This window comes from Nerophis lumbriciformis, linkage group LG25 (assembly GCF_033978685.3).
Source record: "Nerophis lumbriciformis linkage group LG25, RoL_Nlum_v2.1, whole genome shotgun sequence".
Lineage (NCBI taxonomy): Eukaryota > Metazoa > Chordata > Actinopteri > Syngnathiformes > Syngnathidae > Nerophis > Nerophis lumbriciformis.
In genome coordinates, this window is record NC_084572.2 from 12784503 (window position 1) to 12809362 (window position 24860).

Below are 24860 nucleotides of genomic sequence, written 5' to 3' on the forward strand. Positions count from 1 at the left end.
TTCATCTTGGAGAAAGCGAACCACCAGGTTTAAGTAAATAGTAGCATTTCAGTTTGGGCACATCATACCATAGGACCCTTTAGTACTGACATTTGTGTGTGGATTGGATTAGTTCTCGCCAAAGAAAAGGCAATACAATTGGACCTTGGTATGCAAAGGTGATGGCCCTATCCGTGAGAAGAGACTACACGTGTAGCTTAATGACAGCATCTAAGATACGACCGGCATCTGTTTTCTTTTCAGTCACTTACACACAAACATCCCATTTATGGCCAGGATGCAGTCTCCTGACACAGACGGGAGGTACACTGCAAAAAGTCAGTGTTCAAAAACAAGAAAAAAAAATACAAAAGTCAGGGGCATTTTACTTGAACTGAGCAAAATTATCTGCCAATAGAACAAGAACATTTGGCTTGTCAAGAATCTCCAAAACTAGTAAAATTAGCTAACCCCAATGAACCCAAAAATACCTTAAAATAAGTATAATCTCACTAAAAACAAGTGCACTTTTTTTGGTAGAAAAAACAAATATGAGACCTTTTTTCTCAATATGTTGAAAAATATTCTTAAATTAGGTAAATGCTAGTGCCATTATCTTGACATAATGATATGCACTCGGCATTACATTTTTTGCATTTTCCCATGACATCATCGCGCCAAGTGCGTGCTCTTTCAGTCAATTAGTGTGCAAGGAATATACACAGGTAAAAGCCAGTAAATTAGAATATTTTGAAAAACTTGATTTATTTCAGTAATTGCATTCAAAATGTGTAACTTCTACATTATATTTATTCATTGCACACAGACTGGTGCATTCAAATGTTTATTTCATTTAATTTTGATGATTTGAAGTGGCAACAAATGAAAATCCAAAATTCCGTGTGTCACAAAATTAGAATATTGTGTAAGGCTAATACAAAAAAGGGATTTTTAGAAATGTTGGCCAACTGAAAAGTATGAAAATGAAAAATATGAGCATGTACAATACTCAATACTTGGTTGGAGCTCCTTTTGCCTCAATTACTGCGTTAATGCGGCGTGGCATGGAGTCGATGAGTTTCTGGCACTGCTCAGGTGTTATGAGAGCCCAGGTTGCTCTGATAGTGGCCTTCAACTCTTCTGCGTTTTTGGGTCTGGCATTCTGCATCTTCCTTTTCACAATACCCCACAGATTTTCTATGGGGCTAAGGTCAGGGGAGTTGGCGGGCCAATTTAGAACAGAAATACCATGGTCCGTAAACCAGGCACGGGTAGATTTTGCGCTGTGTGCAGGCGCCAAGTCCTGTTGGAACTTGAAATCTCCATCTCCATAGAGCAGGTCAGCAGCAGGAAGCATGAAGTGCTCTAAAACTTGCTGGTAGACGGCTGCGTTGACCCTGGATCTCAGGAAACAGAGTGGACCGACACCAGAAAAAATGTATAAAATAAAATAAGATAAATAAATTAAAATCATTTTCGTGAATAAAAAAGAAAGTAAAACAATATAAAAACAGTTACATTGAAACTAGTAATTAATGAAAATTAGTAAAATTAACTGTTAAAGGTTAGTACTATTAGTGGACCAGCAGCAGCATACGGACTGTATCCCTTGCAGATTGTATTGATATATATTGATATATAATGTAGGAACCAGAATATTAATAACAGAAAGAAACAACTCTTTTGTGTGAATGAGTGTGAATGGGGGAGGAAGGTTTTTTGGGTTGGTGCACTAATTGTAAGTGTATCCTGTGTTTTTTATGTTGATTTAATAAAAAAAATAAAAAATAAAAAAAAGATACCGATAATAAAAAAAACGATACCGATAATTTCCGATATTACATTTTAACGCATTTATCGGCCAATAATATCAGCAGGCCGATATTATCGGACATCTCTAATATATATATATATATACAGTATATTATATATATATATATATATATATATATATATATATATATATATATATATATATATATATATATATTTACAGACCGGCCCCCGACCAAATTTTTTTTAATTGTAATTTTGAAGAATTTATCTGAATGTGCATGAACTATTTCTGTTCAAAATTGTTAGAAATGTCACATGTTAAATGTTTAAATATCAACTGTCAGTTTACTGTACTGTGCCAACCGTACTACTATATGAGTACCTATTTTATATTGTTTCATTGAAAATAAAACAGCAAAGTCCATTTGGCTGCCATCCGTTTTAATTATGAGACACAACTGTGTCAATCATGATTTTTTATTTCATGCTTGAAATAAGAAATTCTTACTTTGAAAAAGCAGTTTTATACTTGTGAGTGTTGATGACACAGCTTTACAACTGTTGATATTCTAGTTTCAAGCATGTTTTACTCAATATAGGTCATAACATCTCAGCAACAAGCTGTAATATCTTACTGAGATGATTTAGGACCAACACCCTTAAAACAAGTAAAACAAGTAAAACACTCTAACATGAAATCTGTTTAGTGAGAAGAATGATCTTGTCAGACAGAAAATAAGCAAATATAACCCTTATTTGAGATATTTCATCTTACCTAGATTTCAGTTTTTGTAGTGTAGGAATATAAAACGGATGGTTTGGCTCCTCCAAGTTATGAGTGATTAATTTTTGACCTGACCTCCTCCAGGAACTGCAGTCCTGTATATTAATGAAGCAACTTTTGGTCCGACGTCACTTTTGATCCAGCCGCACTGCCGTGTCACCCTTCTGTCCGGACGAGGACGTCAACACCAGAAATACACATCACCGGAAAAATACAGTAAGTCATGTAAATGCACTAAAAAATATTGTAAGATTGCACACAGCTTGTACTCGCAGGCCTCTGACCCATTTAGGACCTTGATCTGGAGCGTGCCCCACTTTCCCTACTTATATTTGCAAGGGTACCGTTCATCAGCCGTCATTCTTTGATGCAATACAACACTGGTTTTCCAGAATGATTATTTGGAGTTTTGTAACATACGAGGTATGCCTGTGCTGATTTACTGAGTTGTTAAAAGTGCAGCGTGTCTTCCATTTTAGCCACAGTGCTCCCTCCTGGCTTTGACACATTCAGACCTCCACTGCCTCCATCTCTTGCTTCCTTTCGGTCCCCCGCTCGCCGCATCCCTCGCTCCCTGGCGCACACGCCGGCCGTCTCTTCTCCTGCTGTCACATTCTCTCATTCCCATTTCCCACCCTCTGCTTTTTGCCCTCCTCCTCTCCGCCTTTCTCTCCCACACAGACATGCAGATGCGCACACACTTGCTCTCCATCCCCCCTCTCTTTCTTTCCCTCCACATCCTCTCCCTTTCACCAGCAGCGACACACAGCATCCTCTTTCTTCCAGAGCCCGTGGATCCTTTGACTTGACTAATTAGCCTTGAAGATCATCATCTTCACGGTAGCAACATAGCAGCGGACTGCAGACAGATCATTAGGTGCAGGGTGTCTGGTACCAGCCTGTTTTCTCTTCACTCTCCGCCTCTTGGACTTTTTAGTGATCCAGCCGCAGAAGTAAGAGGAGGTTCTGTCCGTGAAGAAATCCCGAGACCAAAATCACAGCATGGGCTGCCGGAGCAAATCCTAGTGGAGGCGAGGACCTGACGGAGGCTCTGCAGGTGACTGCTTGAAACAAACGGGGGTTAAAGGTGAGTTATAAGTGCAGGGATGCAAACGTAGCACCACTTGTTGGACTGGCACTGAAGTTGAAATGTATATTTTTGTGATGAGCATACAGATGTGCAGATGTGATGTAGCAAACTGGTACTTTGTGCACACGGGAGCGTGTCAATGTAAAAGACACTTGCAATCAGTCATGCCAGCTTTATGCCCGATGGCATCTCTGGCGAAGGAAGACAGGCACATCAAAGAGCCACATTGTGTATTTCTTGCAGAGAACTTGTGTGTGGGTGGGTGTGTATACTGTACATGGAATAAGTGTGGTTTATAAAAAAAAAAAAGGTTTTGGGTCGACAGTATCAGTTTTAGCACAATTCAACTTATAATGGCAGAGGGCAGTTTTTTTCTTTAACCGTCTTTTGGAGTATAGCATTTTTACTAAGGCATTTGGTATTAGCTATTTGTATCATTTTTTCTACAGGTATAGTATATATTTCAATGCATTGTGATAAATATGATGGACTGTACACAAATATATATATATATATATATATATATATATATATATATATATATATATATATATATATATATATATATATATATATATATATATATATATATATATATATATATATATATATATATATATATATATATATAAAAGCTCAAATCGAATCAAGGTCAAAAACACTTATTTTTGAATAACCAAATGTTTTTTTCTAATAGAATGTGAGACCAGTGTTCTTATCTTAAAGGGGAACGATGACAATTTTAATTTACTTCAGGGGTCCCCAAACTACGGCCTGCGGGCCGGATACGGCCCCCCAGCGTCCAAAATCCGGCCCGCGGGAAGTCCCAAGTTAAAAAAAATATATATATCTATTTTTTTTTTTCTATTCTTTTTTTTTTTTTAATCTGTCCTTACTAGTCCATTTTCTACCATCTCCTAGCCACTCAGGCAAATCCATCCATCCATCCATTTTCTACTGCTTAATCCCTTGGGGTCATATTCTCTAAAAATGCATTTTACCATCGATAACGTGACATGCAGCAAGTGCACTCTTTAAGTCAATAAGTGCGCGAGAAATATATATATATATATATATATATATATATATATATATATATATATATATATATATATATATATATATATACATATATATATATATATATATATATATATATATATATATATATATATATATATATATATATATACCATATTTTTCGGACTATAAGTCGCAGTTTTTTTCATAGTTTGGCCGGGCTCCAGTGCGATTTATATGTTTTTTTCCTTCTTTGTTGTGCATTTTCGGCAGGTGTGACTTATACTCCGGTGCGACTTATACTCCGAAAATACGGTGTGTATATATATATATATATATATATATATATATATATATATATATATATATACAGTATATATATATATATATATATATATATATATATATATGACGACTTGTCCAGGGTGTACTCCGCCTTCCGCCCGATTGTAGCTGAGATAGGCTCCAGCGCCCCCGCGACCCCAAAGGGAATAAGCGGCAGAAAATGGATGGATGGATGGATGGATATATATATATATATATATATATATATATATATATATATATATATATATATATATATATATATATATGTATATATATGTATGTATGAGTGAAGTGAATTATATTTATAAAGTGCTTTTCTCTAGTGACTCAAAGCGCTTTTACATAGTGAAACCCAATATCTAAGTTACATTTAAACCAGTGTGGGTGTCACTGGGAGCAGGTGGGTAAAGTGTCTTGCCGAAGGACACAACGGCAGTGACAAGGATGGCGGAAGCGGGGATCGAACCTGGAACCCTCAAGTTGCTGGCACGGCCACTCAACCAACCGAGCTGTACCGCCCCACACATATATACATATATACACATATATACACATTTACATATATATATATATATATATATATACATATACATATATACACACACATATATACACATACACATATATATATATATATATATATATATATATATATATATATATATATATATATATATATATATATATATATATATATATATACACATATATATATATATATATATATATATATATATATATATATATATATATATATATATACATGTAGCGCAGCCCCCAGCCAAATTGTTTTAACCAAATGCGGCCCCGGAGTCAAAAAGTTTGGGGACCCCTGATCTACATTTACTTGTGGTATACTTGTGGTCCAGGTAACACTGTAGCGTTGGATGGCATATTGATGGTCTTTAATTGAAGATGTCAAGATATGCTGACACTATGTATGATCATAGCCGAGTTTAATGATCTTGTTTAAATTGAACACATACACATAGAAGTGAATGAAAAGGCATACTTGCTCAACAGCCATACACGTCACACTAAGAGTGGCCGTATAAACAACTCTGACACTGTCATAAAGCCATGCAATATAATAAAACCACAGTAAACAACAAGGATAAACACATTTCAAGGGCATATTTGCACCGAAACATAACATAAACACAACGGAACAACTTCCCAGAATTCCCTGCAGCACCAACTCTTCCGGGACGCTACGATACGTATCCAATATGCTTTGTTGTAAATTTTGCTCCACAGTCACTTTTAGAACCCGTTTTTTGAGTCTGTCTGCACGGGGCCGTAACCAGGATCTAACAAATACCGAGGTTAAAAATTGGTGGTCCAAGAGCAGCTTTGAAAGGCTGAAAACATTGGTATCCCAGCACTGTAATATTACATTGAGCAACATAATGAACAATCCACTTTTTTATATCACTATGTTGAAGTTTAGCATATTAAACACTTTTGACATAATTAAAACACAAGTTTGAAAACATGACCTCATTTCATCTCCGACATGGGTTTGAACCCAAGATTTTAAGTACGAGTGACTCGCCCTACCAGAGACGCCGGAAGTCCAAGGGGGAACTCTGTCTTATATTATAGTCAGTAACAAAGGTAAAGTTTGATACGAAGCGCCTTGTCATTCGACATACGCTTTTTCACACAAAACAGATGGCAAACCATAGGGCGAGGAGGCACCTGACTGTCCGTTTCTCATCAATTTTATTAACATCAATATACTTTAATGTTATTGTTGAGTTGGCAGCGCATTTCGGATCGGGTGATGTTTAAAGTAAAAGTGGACTTCATCGTAGCGGGTTGTGCATGACCAAAGATCGTATATTGAGAGAGGATGATTTGTACTTTGCACACAATGTCCCAAACAAAGTATATTTGCAGTCAGTCATATCATCTTCTTTTTGTCACATAATACTAACCCTGTTTCCATGTGAGTTGGGAAATTGTGTTAGATGTAAATATAAACAGAATACAATGATTTGCAAATCCTTTTCAATCCATATTAAATTGAATGCACTACAAAGACAAGCTATTTGATGTTCAAACTCATAAACTTTATTTTTTTTTGCAAATAATAATTAACTTAGAATTTCATGGCTGCAACACGTGCCAAAGTAGTTGGGAAAGGGCATGTTCACCACTGTGTTACATGGCCTTTCCTTTTAACAACACTCAGTAAACGTTTGGGAACTGAGGAGACACATTTTTTAAGCTTCTCAGGTGGAATTCTTTCCCATTCTTGCTTGATGTACAGCTTAAGTTGTTCAACAGTCCGGGGGTCTCCGTTGTGGTATTTTAGGCTTCATAATGCGCCACACATTTTCAATGGGAGACAGGTCTGGACTACAGGCAGGCCAGTCTAGTACCCGCACTCTTTTACTATGAAGCCACGTTGATGTAACACGTGGCTTGGCATTGTCTTGCTGAAATAAGCAGGGGCGTCCATGGTAACGTTGCTTGGATGGCAACATATGTTGCTCCAAAACCTGTATGTACCTTTCAGCATTAATGGTGCCTTCACAGATGTGTAAGTTACCCATGTCTTGGGCACTAATACACCCCCATACCATCACACATGCTGCCTTTTCAACTTTGCGCCTATAACAATCCAGATGGTTCTTTTCCTCTTTGGTCCGGAGGACACGACGCCCACAGTTTCCAAAAACAATTTGAAATGTGGACTCGTCAGACCACAGAACACTTTTCCACTTTGTATCAGTCCATCTTAGATGAGCTCAGGCCCAGCGAAGTCGACGGCGTTTCTGGGTGTTGTTGATAAACGGTTTTTGCCTTGCATAGGAGAGTTTTAACTTGCACTTACAGATGTAGCGACCAACTGTAGTTACTGACAGTGGGTTTCTGAAGTGTTCCTGAGCCCATGTGGTGATATCCTTTACACACTGATGTCGCTTGTTGATGCAGTACAGCCTGAGGGATCGAAGGTCACGGGCTTAGCTGCTTACGTGCAGTGATTTATCCAGATTCTCTGAACCCTTTGATGATATTACAGACCGTAGATGGTGAAATCCCTAAATTCCTTGCAATAGCTGGTTGAGAAAGGTTTTTCTTAAACTGTTCAACAATTTGCTCACGCATTTGTTGACAAAGTGGTGACCCTCGCACCATCCTTTTTTGTGAATGACTGAGCATTTCATGGAATCTACTTTTATACCCAATCATGGCACCCACCTGTTCCCAATTTGCCTGTTCACCTGTGGGATGTTCCAAATAAGTGTTTGATGAGCATTCCTCAACTTTATCAGTATTTATTGCCACCTTTCCCAACTTCTTTGTCACGTGTTGCTGGCATCAAATTCTAAAGTTAATGATTATTTGCAAAAAAAAAATGTTTATCAGTTTGAACATCAAATATGTTGTCTTTGTAGCATATTCAACTGAATATGGGTTGAAAATGATTTGCAAATCATTGTATTCCGTTTATATTTACATCTAACACAATTTCCCAACTCATATGGAAACGGGGTTTGTAAATTACAGAGGACATATCTCGGTGTCATCAATGGTAGTTACCGCCATGTATGTGCAAGATGTTCATTTGTGGAGGCGTTCCCAGGTTGCAAATGAAATACAAAAAAAATAAATAATAAACTTCATAAACATTATGTAGAATGACCCCATCACACATTTGGTACACCTACACACCTTTTTCATAGCCTGAAGCAGAAGGGTAGGAGCTCTTCCCTCTCTGGCTGAGGGCTTGACTTAATAGTCAATAGTGGGGCGGGCCCACCTGGGGGGGGGTTTGACCCCGGGGAACATCCTTTTTTTGCGGGTTCCAGACAATGATGAAGCGTATGCAGCACTTGGCTTCACTGTAACCACGGTGGGAGACAAGGAAAGACCAATGTGTTGTTTCCTTTAATGTTAATAAGCTTGCAATATTATGCAGAGAAATAGTTATAACAATTTTATAGACAAATTATACTATTTATAGTCACGGTGGAGAGTTGGCGGGCACAAAATATTTTCTTCTTCCAAGGGGTGGTGTAACATATTTGAGAAGCACTGACTTAATGCAAGGCTGTCAAACTGGGTTTAATTGAGGGCCACATCCCAGTTATGGCTGCCTTCAGAGGGCCAAATGTCTTAATATAAATGTATAATAGCCTCAAATATATTGTTGCAAAATTGCCTATGCATTTGTATCGTTGATTCTTCTACATATAAATTGATGGATAACTTGTTTTGAAATCATAAGTCAAATTGACAAGCAGATACAGTATTTAAGTATTTATTTGATTTTTTACAAACAAATTGTAATACAGTATACAATAATTTGCTTTCTTTTGTATTTCAACTTATCATTGCATATATGTATTGTTGCATTTGAAACAATTGTATTGTTGATAATAGAAATAATAATTATTATAATTCATTATCAATAATGCTATTTTTATTACTTTTTGTATTGTTCCATTTGTAGTGCAATAGTGTTTATTGTCATTTCTGTGTTATTAATATTTACTTCACTAACTGCTTCTTTGCTATCACATATTGTATTTGCTGATGCTGTTCTTCTGTTGTTGTGGTTGTTGTTGTTATTGCTGTGTTTGTTGTTGTTGTTGTCGTTGTCTCTCTGTCTTATCCCCCTCATGTCCCCGCAGTTTCCCCCTCTGTCTTACTTTTTTTTCATTTTCTATCCCCTCCTGCTTCGCTCTGGCTGCACCAAACAAAAATAAAAATCCATTTAATAAAGGGGACCAATACAAAGGTACTGGGTTCGATCCTGGGCTCTTTCTGTGTGGAGTTTGCATGTTTTCCCTGTGACTGCGTAGTACCCCGCCTTCCACCCGAATGCAGCTGGGATAGGCTCCAGCGGTAGAAAATGGATGGATGGATGGCATTTAATAAAGTCCAGTACAAATAAGGCAACAAGAGTAGTATCCCACACTTCTCTTTTATAAAGTAAATCAGTACAGCAAATATGCACATCTACATCAACAATATGATTTGCCTGAGTAGCTGGACAGGACAAACAAATTTAATAAAAATACATTAATATCCGAATCGCAACTGTTATTTATTTAGATTCTAAAATGAATAATACTTTTCAAAAATCCCTTTTAAAAATATTAAAAGAAATGTAAAGTCTCAATTTTACAAAATACCTTTTTCAGGCCATACATCATACATCATAAAAGGGGGGTTTGTAACCTGTTTTAAAAAAGGGTTTATTATAATTACTGTACCAAAAAATACATTGCGAGAATCTTTTTGAATCGAGAATCGTGTTCAATAAGGAATCAATTCTGAATCGAATCGTCACCCAGAGAATCTGAATCGGATCAAATCGTGAAGATTCGAACCTCTACTAATATAATATTTGTTGCATGAGCAGATACTATTAAAGTTTAAAACATATCCAATTCCATGCATTGTATATTTTTGTTCTGTCAAAATGGAAACAAACTACATTATCAGCAGAGAATAAATAGTGTTAAAAATTTTGAAACTTTTCGGGTGGAATTCATTCCCATTCTTGCTTAATCTTTGCAGTCTATGCAATTGAATATAAGTTGAAAAGGATTTGAAAATCATTGTATTCTGTTTTTATTTACGATTTACTCAACTTGCGAACTTCAATGGTTTTGGGTTTTGTATTTTTTGATTGTGTTTTTTGATTGTGTTTTGCAATGTTTTAAGCGTTTTCGTAATATGTGATGTTTTGTGTGAACCCTAGTAAGACTATGGTGATCCTTTTCAAATGAACAAATAACTGTTATGGTTGGAGGAGGAAGTTGTGACAGCACAGAACCACGAGGGGGCAATATCGCTCTATGTATTTATTATATATAGTTATAAACAATATAATATAATAAATAATGAACAATATAATTAATTAAACAACAAAGGAGTGGCGTGTGACAAAACCCAAAGGGTGTATGGTGTAAGACTATGTGTAGGAATTCATTGCTGAGTGTTTACCCGAAGTGATGAGTGAGAGGCGGAACATCAGGAAGACAAGGCAGAGCTCGGAGGTCGTGAGGCGAGTAGGAAGTCGGGGCTAAGCGGGGCGTTGAAGGTCTGTGTCCAAGCGGGAGGTCAAGAATCCAAAAGGGCAGTCCGGGAAGCAAGGGAACAAGAAAATGACGAGACGCACAGCTCGCCAACACATGAACAAGGGCAGACGCTGGAAGGACAACGAAGATACGGGAGCAAATCAGACACGACGGGAGAAACGCGCACAGAGAGAGAGAAAGAGCAAGATTTCATCAAGCATGTAGATCGCTTACGGTACGCCAACAGAAGGTTATATTCCGGCGAGGGATGGCAGGTTGTGCAGACTTTTGAAGGCAAGTCTGATCATCAGCTCCAGGTGTGCAGATTGCCGGCGATTGATTGCAGCTGTTCACTGCTGCTGGCCTGGGGTGCGCTTTGCGCGCTCTCAGAGCTGCGTTCGATGCAGCGCACAAATGAATGCGCACTGATGCGCGCCCGGACCGTGACAGTACCCCCCTCCTGTGGACAGCTTCCAGATGTCAGACTGAAATCAGAACAACAAGATCAGGAGACAAGGGAGGGCGGAAACTATCGGGGACGAGTCTGGTGGCAGCGGCTAGTCGAACGGCCAATGGACAGCCATCCTCTAGGCCTTCGGGAAGGCTGATGCAAGTGGCGCCCTAACCACAGCAGCCCATGAGTACCACGCCCAATACCTGGGCGTCACTGCCGTTGGCGCAAAAAGCATCCACGCACTGGCCACAGAGGGCGCTGCGTGCGGGCGCCTGATGGCCGCCTGTGCGGCCAGCCAGCCGGAAGTCGCGGGAGCGACAATGCAGGAGACAAGAAGGACAATGTCGTCAAAGCCGGAGACAAGGAGGACAATGTCGTCGGAGTCGGAGACGAGGAGGACGATGTCGTCGGAGCCGGAGACGAGGAGGACGATGTCGTCGCAGTGGAGGTGCAGAAGTATCTGCTGGCTGAGGTGCTGAAGCCGGCGCTGCTGGCCGAGGTGCTGAAGCCGGCGCTGATGGCCGAGGTGCTGAGGCCGGCCGGCGCTGCTGGCCGAGGTTCTGAAGCCGGCCGAGGTGCTGACACGGGGGCCAGCCTGGGAGCTGGTGCTGACACAGGGGCCATCCTGGGTGCTGGTGCTGACTCGGAGGAAAGCCTGGGTGCTGGTGCTGGTGCTGGTAGTGTGGTTGGTGGGTGCGGCCAGGCAAACCGAAAGACCGGTGGTAGCGGTCTTGCTGGCCGCAGCTGTCAGTAACACCCCCCCCCCCCCCCCCCCCCCCCCTCGTTCGCTGCCGCTGGTCTGGGGCGCGCTTTGCGCCCCTAGCGCGCTCTCGGAGCTGCGCTTGGTGCAGAGCACAGATAAATGTGCACTGACTCGCGCCCAGACCGTGACAATAACCAAATCAATATATTTAGTAAGAAGGATTAAGTGCACACATTATTTCCAGGCTTTCACAGGCCACAATAAATGAAGTGCCTGAGATCTGGCCCCTGGGCCCTGGGTTTAAAACCTGTGACTTTATGTCTTAATAAGTACGTCCACCTCGCTCTATGTCACGACATAGCAAGATTGCAAAGCCCTGCGAACAGAGGCATCGAAACTCAAGCCAGAATCCATGGACCTTAAGACTTGATGCTTTGGCATTGATTAACACGAGTATCAAAGATTGCAACAGCTTTTACAAGTCAGAAAATATAAAATTCATTATTGGTCCCCGTTCGGTATTATGTACTTCACTCTGAGATATAGTTCTTATAGAATAAACAAAATAATCTGACAACAGAACACCAAAATATGACTTGGTCTTATGTAATAAAGGGCCTGTTCCTTCTTTTCTGTCACAAAAAGTCAAATAAAAAGCAAAACCCCACATGGAGAGGTAATCCTCTGCTGAACTGTGGTTGTGCTGCAAAATGTAGCACTTTCCCTTTGAACTCCTTCATAACCTTCCGCTTTACAGTTGCCATCAGATGTTAAAGTCCAGACAATTACAGGGAAAAAAGGAGGCTTCTATTTGACGATGCGCCCGGCGACTAATTGGTACACAGTGTCCAACACGGATTCAATAAGACATCAATATCGTACTTCTCATTCGGTGGGGATTTACAGCAGGTCAAATTGCAGTGTGCCTTAGTTGTCCCTCTAAAGCTGCGAGCAATTGTAAATCTCCTCGTATTATCATTGCAAGTTCTTGCCTCATAGGTTCAAAGAATGTCGTTAAACCCGTTAAAAACTTAATGAGATGTGAATACAGACATAGTAGTGAATTAGCATCTCCCAGGAGGAAGACTGTCATACAAAGGAAAGGGGGCCATATACAGTATGAGATCACCAGCATGAATAATTAACCCATAACTGTTGTTTGCCGCGTGCGTACTGCATATTTGTGCACATGTATGAATCCTTCTAGTCAGCTGAGTGTGGAGGGTGACAAGCCTTTGGGACCCCTTTTCCCTTTTCCAGCAGCAAGGAACAAGCTTTGTTCTGGTTCACACGTCAAATTACAAACCGTTTAAAGGCTTTCAACCTGCCATAAATTGATTTGGATTCCAGAACGCTTGGTTCCCTGCCAGGACCAAACGACAGCTAATTCTTCCGATGTGACGGCATTCTTCAACTCTTATTCTGAAACAGCCGTGATTCAATTGGTTGTACTTGAATTCTGTTACCAAGCTTCAGCATCAAGTCTTTAGATGGGTAGATCCTGGCCTGTTGGCGGTCCGACATATACTCTCCGCACATTTGCAGATTTATTTTTTTTGCTTTGAATTGTAAATAACTAGTAAAACATGCACCTGGGGATAGGTTGATTGGCAACACTAAATTGGCCCTAGTGTGTGAATGTGAGTGTGAATGTTGTCTGTCTATCTGTGTTGGCCCTGCGATGAGGTAGTGACTTGTCCAGGGTGTACACCGCCTTCCGCCCGAATGCAGCTGAGATAGGCTCCAGCACCCCCCCCCCCCCCCCCCCCGCGACCCCAAAAAGGGACAAGCGGTAGAAAATGGATGGATGGGGATAGTTTGAAGAGTTTGATGGTGCTATCTGTTGAGGGAAAAGAGTGCTGCAGTTACAATGTATATCCAGCAGAGGGTGCTTTCTTACACTGAACACAACATTTTGCAGCACCAGAAGATGCTCTGACAAGACGTGATATTGTGTAACTGTTGTCTTGGGGATTTGAATTGATTGTATCTGAATTGTTCAGGTAGCGCGGGGGTCGGCAACCCGTGGCGCCGCCCTAGTGGCTCTCTGGAGCTTTTTCAAAAATGTATGAAAAATGGAAAAAGATGAGGGGAAAAATATACATTTTTTGTGTTAATATAGTTTCTGTAGGAGGACAAACATGACACAAACATCCCTAATTGTTATAAAGCGCACTGTTTATATTAAACATGCTTCACTGATTCGAGTATTTGGCGAGAGCCGTTTTGTCCTACTAATTTTGGCGGTCCTTGAACTCACCATAGTTTGTTTACATGTATAACTTTCTCCGACTTTCTAGGACGTGTTTTATGTCACTTCTTTTTCTGTCTCATTTTGTCCACCAAACTAACGTTGTGCATGAATGCACAAAGGTGAGTTTTGTTGATGTTATCGACTTGTGTGGAGTGCTAATCAGACATATTTGGTCACTGCATGACTGCAAGCTAATCGATGCTAACATGCTAGTTAGGCTAGCTATATGTACATATTGCATCATTATGCCTCATTTGTAGGTACATTTGAGCTCATTTAGTTTCCTTTAAGTCCTCTTAATTCAATTTATATCTCATGACACACTATCTGTATGTAATATGGCTTTTAATTTTTTGAGGCTCCAGACAGATTTGTTTTTGTACTTTTGGTCCAATATGGCTCTTTCAACATTTTGGGTTGCCGACCCCTGAGGTAGCGAAACGTAGCCGCCATCTGCAGTCCGGCAATCCCCACCGCCGTTTTTGTTACGGCTCCGCCGTGCAGCGAGGTAGCACGGACTTTTACGCGATTTCGCGAATCCGCGCATATTAAAGTTACAGTTAAAAGTTAAAGTCCCAACGATAGTCACACACACACTAGGTGTGGTGAAATTACCCTCTGTATTTGACCCATCCCCATGTACACCCCCTGAGAGGTGAGGGGAGCAGTGAGCAGCAGCGGTGGCCGCGCTCGGGAATCATTTTGGTGATTTAACCCCCAATTCAAACCCTTGATGCTGAGTGCCAAGCAGGGAGGTGATGGGTCCCATTTTTATAGTCTTTGGTATGACTCGGTCGGGGTTTGAACTCAAGAACTTTCAGTCTCAGGGCAATAAGGGGGTTGTAGTAAACACCGTGGAACGTCTCAAGCTTTGCCGTCCATCAATACACACAGGCTCTGTGACGGAATTTGTGGAAAAGACGACAGTTGTGCACTGTAGAACGACCATTTCATTAAAATTTTGCAGCAAGCAACAACACAACAGTAGCATCATCCCTGGCAAATGTTGCACGAACAAACACATACATACAGCTAATTTAAGTCCGACGAACCACTCCCATGCTTCCCCGGCCCCCGTATTCGCTGGTATTGGACATAGGACCCCATATAGCTGCCCGGGATATGCCTAAATATGCTTCTTCAATTTTGGAACTCTGGAATTAGCATGTTCTCATCTATTTGTCTCAAGGAGGTGAAATTATGTATGAAAACCTTGACAAGTTGACTTTATGTCCATCCCCGCTTATTAGAACGTTTCAAAGTGTAAAATTTGATTTGCCCTCAAGACGTACTATTTTATTTTGAAATTAAACCGGATAATTTGCGGCGACTGGCAAAAATAGAAGCGCTGCGTATACTTTGCGCTGGAATGTGGAACGTAAACGCCATGGCCGTGCTGTTCCGCACACGGTAAGAACCGACACGATGACTTGAATGGAAACGGAAGGAGTTTGCCGCCGAGGCAGCTACGTTTCGCTGTTGTTCCACATCCAGTAGAAATCCGGGGTTAGAAAACGTTTCGCCTCACATCTGAGCAGGCCTCATCAGTTCCTGATTTACTAACTACACCTACTAACTCGGAACTACCATATAAGGCAGACCTGGGCATTCTGCGGCCCGCGGGCCACATCCGGCCCTTTTTGCGTCCCTGTCCAGCCCGCGTGAGGCCAATCATAAATTACAAAATACATTTTAAAAAGTATCTATGTCGAGTGTGCAATACAACGGCGCTGCTTTTGTTTTGAAAAGCGTTATTTGTATTACTTCCGTGTGGACGTGTGCGCGTAAGTGAATGTGAGTGAATGTGAACAGCGGCAATCACAAATGACAAAATAAAGTTTAAAAAACATCAATGTCGTGCGCGCAATACAACTGTGCTGGTTTTATTTTGAAAAGTGTTATTTATGGGCGTATGTCCGGGTGTAACCTGTGAGTGAAGGTGCACAGAGACAAGTGATGAGACGCTAAAAAGAGAAAAGTTGATGACGAATGCCGTGTTTCCAACAAGACATCGACTGCCAAGTATTTCTTTACAGAAATTAAAGGTAAAGCTGTGTGCTTAATTTGTGGTACACAGGTTGCTGTGTTTAAAGAATATCATTTGAATCGCCACTACATGACGAAGTACGAGGAAAAATACCGGAATCTGTCCGATGAAGCGCGCGCAAGGGAGGCTGATGCGTTGATGGTAAAACTGCAAACCCAACAAGGACTTTTTGCCATATTTCACACCCCCAGAATGCAGCCGTCAGGACAAGTTTCGTCATTTCTCACAAAATCCCCAGAAAAAGTACGGCGTTTTCTGACGGAGAGTTTATTAAGGAGTGCTTATTGGACTCTGTTGCGCTGATATGCCAGGTGTTATGCACCGCCGGCGTAGAATGCACCCCCTGACGGGAGAGTTATATCAAGCCCACACTTAAAGTTTCCACGTGCAAGATTGAATCTATTTAAAAAAAGTTGTTTAATAAGAAGCCAAAAGTGCAAAAACAATAATGTTCGTGTTGGAGGAGTTGTGAATGAATGAAATATGAAATCCGTGCTGCAGTCGCTGCTGGGCCACAACATTAGGTACACCTGCAGACTGCAGCACGGATTTCATATTTCATTCATTCACAACTCCTCCAACACGAATATTATTGTTTTTGCACTTTTGGCTTCATATTGAATAACTTTTTTAAATAGATTCAATCTTGCACGTGGAAACTTTAAGTGTGGGCTTTAGTTGATATAACACTCCCGTCAGGGGGTGCATTCTACGCGGGGGGAGCATTATCCGGCACAACACCTGAAACTTGAAGCTTCAGCTGAAGAACAGAACGGCCGACTTTGACTGTTTTTCGCTGGCTTTGGATGAGAGCTGCGATGTACGTGACACCGCCCAGCTGCTCATCTTCTTACGTGGGATAACTGCTGACTTTCAAATCAAGGAGGAGCTGGCAGCCATGCAGTCAATTAAAAGAAACAACCACAGGTAATGACTTGTTCACATAGGTAATTGCGTGTTTGGACATGTTAGGACTGAAATGCGACAAGCTGGCAGGTGTGACAGCAGATGGTTGTCCAAATCTGACGGGGAAAAATGTTAGACTTTTAAAGAGGATGCAGGATAAACTTTAAATTAACCCTGTGCAGAAATGGACATTTTTGCATTGTATTGTACATCAGGAAGTGTAGTGTAAGACAGTGTTAAAAATAAAACCATCAAAAGCAATCTGCTTTTGTATAAAGTTAAGTTAGGTTAAATGAAAGTATTATTATTATTATTATTATTATTATTATTATTATTTATCTTACGGTATATAAAAAATAATATTGAGCAAAATTTAATTGAAATATTGTCAATGTGGCCCTCCAGCAGTGCTCAGGTTGCTCATGCGGCCCCCGGTAAAAATTAATTGCCCACCCCTGATATAAGGACTTTGTTGCTCCACAAAGAGAACAGACCTCAGCCAAGGCTTCAAGGGCAGAGTAAAATGCTACAACTTAGTATCGTCATTGAGGTCGAATCATTCAGACACGTCATTTCTTATTAGAACCTTCATAAGTCCAGCCAGCTACAACTTAATTAAAAGGGATTTCATAATTACATGCACCGTAATTTCCGGGCTAAAGAGCGCATTTAAATATAAGCTACACCCACCTAGTTTTTGGATAAATCTTATTGTGTACATATATTGACTATATATTGATGTGTAAGCCACATGCTAGTGTGGCTAGGTCATGTGTACCTTGGTAAACCTCACTCCATGACAACTTTAGGAGCAGTCCTGGTTACCAGGTTGATAGCTCAGGCCTTTAGCTTGGTAGCTAGAATGCTTGTCTCTTATGCTAGACGACAAAGGTTCAAGTCCAGGGCGGGACTGAACCAGGCGGGTTACACTGGTGCCGTGACCTGGATGGGAGTGAGGTTTCGGTGGTGAGTGTAACGGAGGCCAGCCAGTGTGGTTGAGCCTGGTGTACGTTGGTAAACCTCACTCCCGGACAACCTCAAGAGCAGTGCTGGTTATCGGGTTGATAGCTTAGGCTTTTAGGTGGGTCGCTCCTGCCGGACGACCGACGTCCAGGTTCCGGGTGGAAGAGAAAGCAGACACTGAACCAGGCAGGGTACACACATTGAAACATGAAATATTTACACAGGCGTTTGGGGGTTCACAAACTTAGCAAACCGGAACAGTCATTAAACACGGTTTTCATCCTTCTGCTCATGTGCATTGAAACCGCTAAAGTTGTTTTCTTGGGAGCTCGGCGGCCTGGCCTTTCAGGGCCCGTTGGTGGTAGTGGATTTCGATTCTGTGCATTTGCTCTTTCCTTTTTCGATGGCCCGGTGGATGACCTTCGGCTTTGGGCCTGCGTTGTGTGCATTTCCTAGTATCTTATGATGAGGGTGAGTGTATAACACGATAAATGGCTGACTAAACGTTTGGGTCAGTGTCTTTGATTTAATGTAATGGAATGTAATGGTCCACAGTGACGCTCCCGAACCCCCAAAAATCCACAATTTAAGCACAGCGTTGTATAAAGCACAGGAAAAAAGTAGTGGCTTATAGTCCGAAAATTATGGTATATTGCTGTTAAATGCCCATAGTACTGTAGATCGAATGCAAACTAGGACTTTAAAAAAAATTAATAAATAAATGCAATGGAAGACTGAGCAAGATAATTCAATTTGGACAATGATGGGACTTCTGATACTGTAGTCGTTATTTAGTGTCTCAAACAAACACATCTTGGCGCTGTGTGTTTCAGTTGATAGATCGGCCGTGCCAGCAACTTGAAGGTTCCAGGTTCTATATCAACCTCCGCCATCCGAGTCACTGCCGTCGTGTCCTTGAGCAAGACACTTTACTCTTGCTTCAAGTGCCACCCACACTGGTTTGAATGTAGATAATGGGTTTCACTATGTAAAGCACTTTTGAGTTTCTAGAGAAAACAAAAAAGCACTATATAAATACATTTCACATCTTGTTTGTATCATGCTTTATAAATGTGTATGCACTTGCAGTGTGACTCGCTTCGGTTCGGGTTTGTCAATCTTCCATGTCAAAATACAGGGGTGATTCAAAAAGAATACGCCAAAATTATCACTCGATATTTTCAAAAATGAAAAACAATAGAAAACCTAGCTTGAACGCATGTGACGTACATAACATTGAGTATTTATTTCATGCTTTACAAGTGCTCAATATGGCACGGACAACATAAATTCCTCACAAACGTGCCCCAGGATTTGTTAAGGAGTCGCCATTTTGAGGGTAAATAAACACGTGGTTTTCCTACGATTGAACGGCGCCGAAAGGATTACATGACCACTACGGTGAAATTGTAACACAATAAAACTTGGATAACTCCTGTATCAAATCACCATTGATTCAGACCCTGTCTACATTAAGCAGGATAACTCATTAAACGAATAATTATTTAGCCTAAACCCCGTTTCGGCCACACTAAACCTGTCAGAGTATGTTGGTGACGAACCCCAAGATGCAGAGATGGCAGGCTTTGTCCAGGAAAACATGATTTAATTTAACACTATAGCAAAAAAACAAACAAAAGGGTACAAACAAAAGGTGCGCACAAGGCGGAGAACAAACTTGGCTATGAATTAAAATAGCACAAAGGCTAACTGTGGACAAGAAACAAAAACACTTACTGTGACACGAAGGAACTATGACATGAGCAGAGTGAACAAAAGTAGGCAGAGCTACAACGACAAGTATTATGACAGGTAGTAGTGACAACAATGACAATAATCCAGCACTGACTGGAGAGGAAGGCAGGTTCAAATAGCAGCTGGCTGATTGACACCAGGTGTGGCCAGGTGCCAATCAGCCACAGCTGAGGGGACAAAGCACTCAGGGAGATAATCAGGAAATAACCAAAATAAGAGCGCTGACAGGAAACAAAGACAGGAAAAACCAAAACCTAACTGAACTGTCAGTGACAAACCTGACAAAACCATCGTTTAAGGTTCCCCTCCTCGGATAATTTTTTACACGGGTAAATGCGCCGTCTATTCCATGAATCTCTGGCTCTTTGCTTTGTATGGATTCATTGATTGTTTACAAACTAAGTTCGGAGAGGAAGTGGCGCCAGAAAGACCGCACCTCACATAGGAAGTGACGCCAGAAAGACCGCGCCACAGCCAGCTTCATAACAGACGCTTGTGGAAATCACACATGAATACCTTAAAAGAAAGAAACGCGTGATTGCAGCTATTTGGGATACGACACATCTCAGACGGCAACATAGCAATGTTGAGTTTTGGAAAAGGCCTGGAAGAAGTCAGCCTCGTGGAATATGTTTGTCACCGAGTGTGTTGTGCCACAGGAATGGCAAGAGAACTTTCGAATGTGGTGTGATTCTACTTAGCGAAAAACTTTGTCCATTTGTGGAAGGGGAACGAACGAGAATGCAGGCTCCCGTGGACGACGGAAAACCGTGAATGCATTTGGACTGGCAAAACAGACTATCAGTTATTGTCCGCAATGTATGTCAACGTCTAGTTTTGTACTCCATAACTATTATGAAGCCATATATGGGTTTTTGAAAATTGGTGGTCAAGTACGACCACCAATTTCAGCCTATAAGCACAGTGTCCTGACCAGATATCTAGATCCCTAGATTGATTGTTTAAAATGTTCTTTATCACACGTCCATTAAAGATATGATTCATGTATGATGGCTCAGGTGTGATTCACTACAATAGTCTAACAGCTGTTGATGGTGAGGCAAGCAAGGTTTACTGTTAAGAGAAATGTGGCAATAGGATACATTGAAACACAGGGTAAGAATACACTAACTAATAGAGATGTCCGATAATATCGGACTGCCGATATTATCGGTCGATAAATGCTTTAATATCGGAAACTATCGGTATCGGTTTCAAAAAGTAAAATGTATGACTTTTTAAAACGCCGCTGTACGGAGCGGTACACGGACGTAGGGAGAAATACAGAGCAGTTGCGTCTCCCAGTCAGCAGCCCCTCCCCCACCCCCTCTCCCACACACAACACAGGAGTTGACGACTGCAGCATGAGAGGTTTACTGGCGACGCTTGATGACCTCATCAAACCCCCGCGAGCGCAGCATAACAACAACAAGAGTGTATTGTTGCCTGTGCTGTAGCCTGGCTAACAAGCCAGCTCGCTCGGTGACTAACTAATGACACCATGTCTATGGTTTGGGATTATTTTAAAGTGTCTCTGACGGATAAAAAACTGGCAATTTGCAATGACTGCAAAAAGTTGGTTATGCGAGGAGGAACCAAGACGTCTTCCTTTAATGCGAGCAATTTGATCTCCCACCTCTTCAAGAATCATAAGGAGATACACGATGAATACAAGCGGAAGATGGATGAAAATCAAACAGCGAAAAAAGTAGTACCACACAGTTGTCGCTTAAAGACTCCGCCGAGAAAAAACAAAAATACAACAAAAACCACCCATGTCTCAATGCAGCATTTCAGAAGCTCTGACTGACTGGGAGGCCACTTCAAGCACTCACCACTAGCTTGCAGCACATTTGTGTTACTCATACAAATACGTTAGAGCAGGGCAGATTGAGCCCAGTTTATAATTCTCTGTTATACAGTGTGCCAGGCAGTCTTGCACTAAAGGAGGACTATGTTATTGTTTACTTTATTACTCGCGTACACTCTGGACTGAAGTTGTGTGCCTTCATTGTTTTTGTAGCTGTTGTTTTGAGGCATGTTTAAAAAAAAAATAAAAAAAATGCACTTTGTGAAAGACAAAGTATAGTACTTCCCATAGTTGTAGTGGGTCTCAGGGAGAGCATGTCCCAAATTCCAAGCTGCTGTTTTGAGGCACGTTTAAAAAAACTAATGCACTTTGTGACTTCAATAATAAATATGGCAGTGCCATGTTGGCATTTTTTTCCATAACTTGAGTTGATTTATTTTGGAAAAACCTTGTTACATTGTTTAATGCATCCACTGGAGCATCACAACAAATTTAGGCATAATAATGTGTTAATTCCACGACTGTATATATCGGTATCGGTTGATATCGGTATCGGTAATTAAGAGTTGGACAATATCGGAATATCGGATATCGGCAAAAAAGCCATTATCGGACATCTCTAGTAACTAACATTTAACGGATGGGGGGGGGGGGGTGTATTCTTTTTGAATCACAATTAAAACAATTGAGGAGATTAAGTCTTAAGGGTTGCGAGTTAGGAGACAGAACACGACTGCTGCGAGAATATGTGCCGAAAAATACTGCAGCATCAAGAACTAAGGTGCGAGCTAACATTAGCATCTGTAGCATTATTTCAGTTATTTCTGTCCTTAATTGCTACAATTTTGTTCAATCAATGAGTGATCAGCAGTGGTTTACGTCACCCATGTGGTATCAGTTTGGCTTGAAACCAGGATTGACCAGGTACTGCAGCACAAATAGTACCTGCTTTTGCAAAATAATGAGTAAGAGAGTGGTGGTTATGGTGGAGTAAATAAAAAGAAGTACAAAAGCACAGAGCAAGCAACGTTCCCTGAGGGAAATGAAACGCTAAACAAGACAAGATATATCCACATAAAAAAAACCAAAAAACTTACACCTGGTGATAAACCATTCACTGAAGAGAGGAACTGACCAAGAACAACTTAAGGGCCAGAATGCAAGCAGGTATTTAAATTGGCAACGTTCATTCACTCCTATCTCCGATGTTCAGGTTCCCTGTGCTTTGTAATCCTGCCTTCTCAACAGTAACAACCATTGATCGGGTTAAGGGGCGACAAGGCGGCGACAGTTCTGCAGTTGTCATCATGAAGATAAGCCTAAACTCAATTTTTTCTGTGTACCGGTAAGTGGGGAACTGTCCGCTGTTTGAATACATGTTGCTTCCAGGCTTTTGATAAGAATATGATTTTACAGTTCTATGATGTCAGATATATGGGTGTTGGTATCTGATCATGTTGGAATCTAAAGTGAAAGCACTTCTTTTTTTTTTCTTTTTTCTAAAATGGCATTGGCTGGTTACCGGCTCTCCATTCTTTTGTTCCACTTAGGGTTCCCTTTGAAACTGGAGTAGTTTTCCCCTCAACTTTTACCTTTTTATCTTCCTATTATTACTTTTGACTGCTGAGTCTGCGAGCTTTCACCTTCTCTTCTTCTGATGGCTCTGTGGATGTCTGCATCATGACGTGGTCGCTCGCTCTCATCTCTTTTGTTTTTGATCATCGCTTCTGTGCGTTCACTATTCCGCTCCTCCTTTCTAACGCATTCTGTCCTGAAACATTCTTTTGATTGTCGAACATGCCTTCCTGGGTGTGTGCTTTGTGTGGCACGAAGAGGGATATTCACACACTGCATGCATATGTACTGCACAGTGTTAAAGAAGTATTCCCTCAGCGGACCTTTTATTAGGTACTCCTGGACAATCCATCCTTCAGTGCACCCATCTTCTTCCGCTTATCCGAGGTCGGGTCACGGGGGCAGCAGCCTAAGCAGACAAGACCAGACATCCCTTTCCCCATGCACACCCCCATTCTCCTTTCAAAAAGGTTGTTTGGGGTGTGGAGCTGCACTGTATCATAATGACAACTCTTTCTAAATCCGCATTTGACCTGAATATAAGACTATGTGTAATATATTAGTATTTGACTGTTAAAAATTGTGTGTACTATTAGTGGGGATGTTGCGTGTGATCTACTAAGACTGTGTGTACAATTGATAGCTGGTGCAGACCGCCGTATTTAAATGTGGTTTGTATGTGTACTACCCAGGCTTTCACCATAGAAACACTAATTTACTGCTAATTCTTGTCATCAGGGTGTTTTGTTATGTTTTGAAACATGTATTTTCAATCATCAATCAATCAATGTTTATTTATATAGCCCTAAATCACAAGTGTCTCAAAGGGCTGCACGAGCCACAACGACATCCTCGGTTCAGATCCCACATAAGGGCAAGGAAAAACTCACAACACAGTGGGATGTCAATATGAATGACTATGAGAAACCTTGGAGAGGACCACAGATGTGGGGGAGGGGGGGTTCGATTCCAGCTTCCGCCATTCTCGTCACAGCAGTTGTCATTGGGCAAGACACTTCACCAATCTTGCTCCCAGTGCAGCTCACCCTGGCGTATGGGTGTGAATGTGTCACGATCCGTGGCCCGGATCATGTTTTGTTATGTTCTGTTAGTTTTGGACTCCCTCAGTTCCTGTTTGTGCACCTCTGGGTTTGTTTTAGTTTCCATGGGGATTAATTGGGTTCACCTGCCTCTGGTTAGTGGTCGGCACGCTCAGCTGCTGCCAACCACTAATCAGAGAGCTTTTTATTCACCTTACTCGCCACGTTCAGGCTGGCGTCATTCTGTCACAACGGGGTTTACGTGGCTTACTGCGGGGTCGTTCTCCCAGGAATGCAGACGGACTACTCCGGACAAGGCGTGCAGGTAAAAACATG

General features: G+C 41.2%; 1 protein-coding gene across 2 annotated transcripts in view; it reads left to right on the forward strand.

The window, feature by feature from the left end:
* The first annotated feature begins 3263 nt into the window (after positions 1 to 3263).
* The window catches only part of plppr2b (phospholipid phosphatase related 2b), a 165285-nt gene continuing 143688 nt past the window's right edge, over positions 3264 to 24860 (forward strand). Inside the window, exon 1 of one of the 2 annotated variants that reach the window (XM_061983765.1) lies at positions 3264 to 3626. Coding sequence is in view for 1 of the 2 variants with exons in the window: in XM_061983764.1 (XP_061839748.1) it covers positions 24817 to 24849 (33 nt within the window). In the remaining variant the exon portion in view is untranslated. Of the gene's footprint in view, positions 3627 to 24786; positions 24850 to 24860 lie in introns of those variants that run through there. The other variant, XM_061983764.1, reaches the window with a different exon arrangement.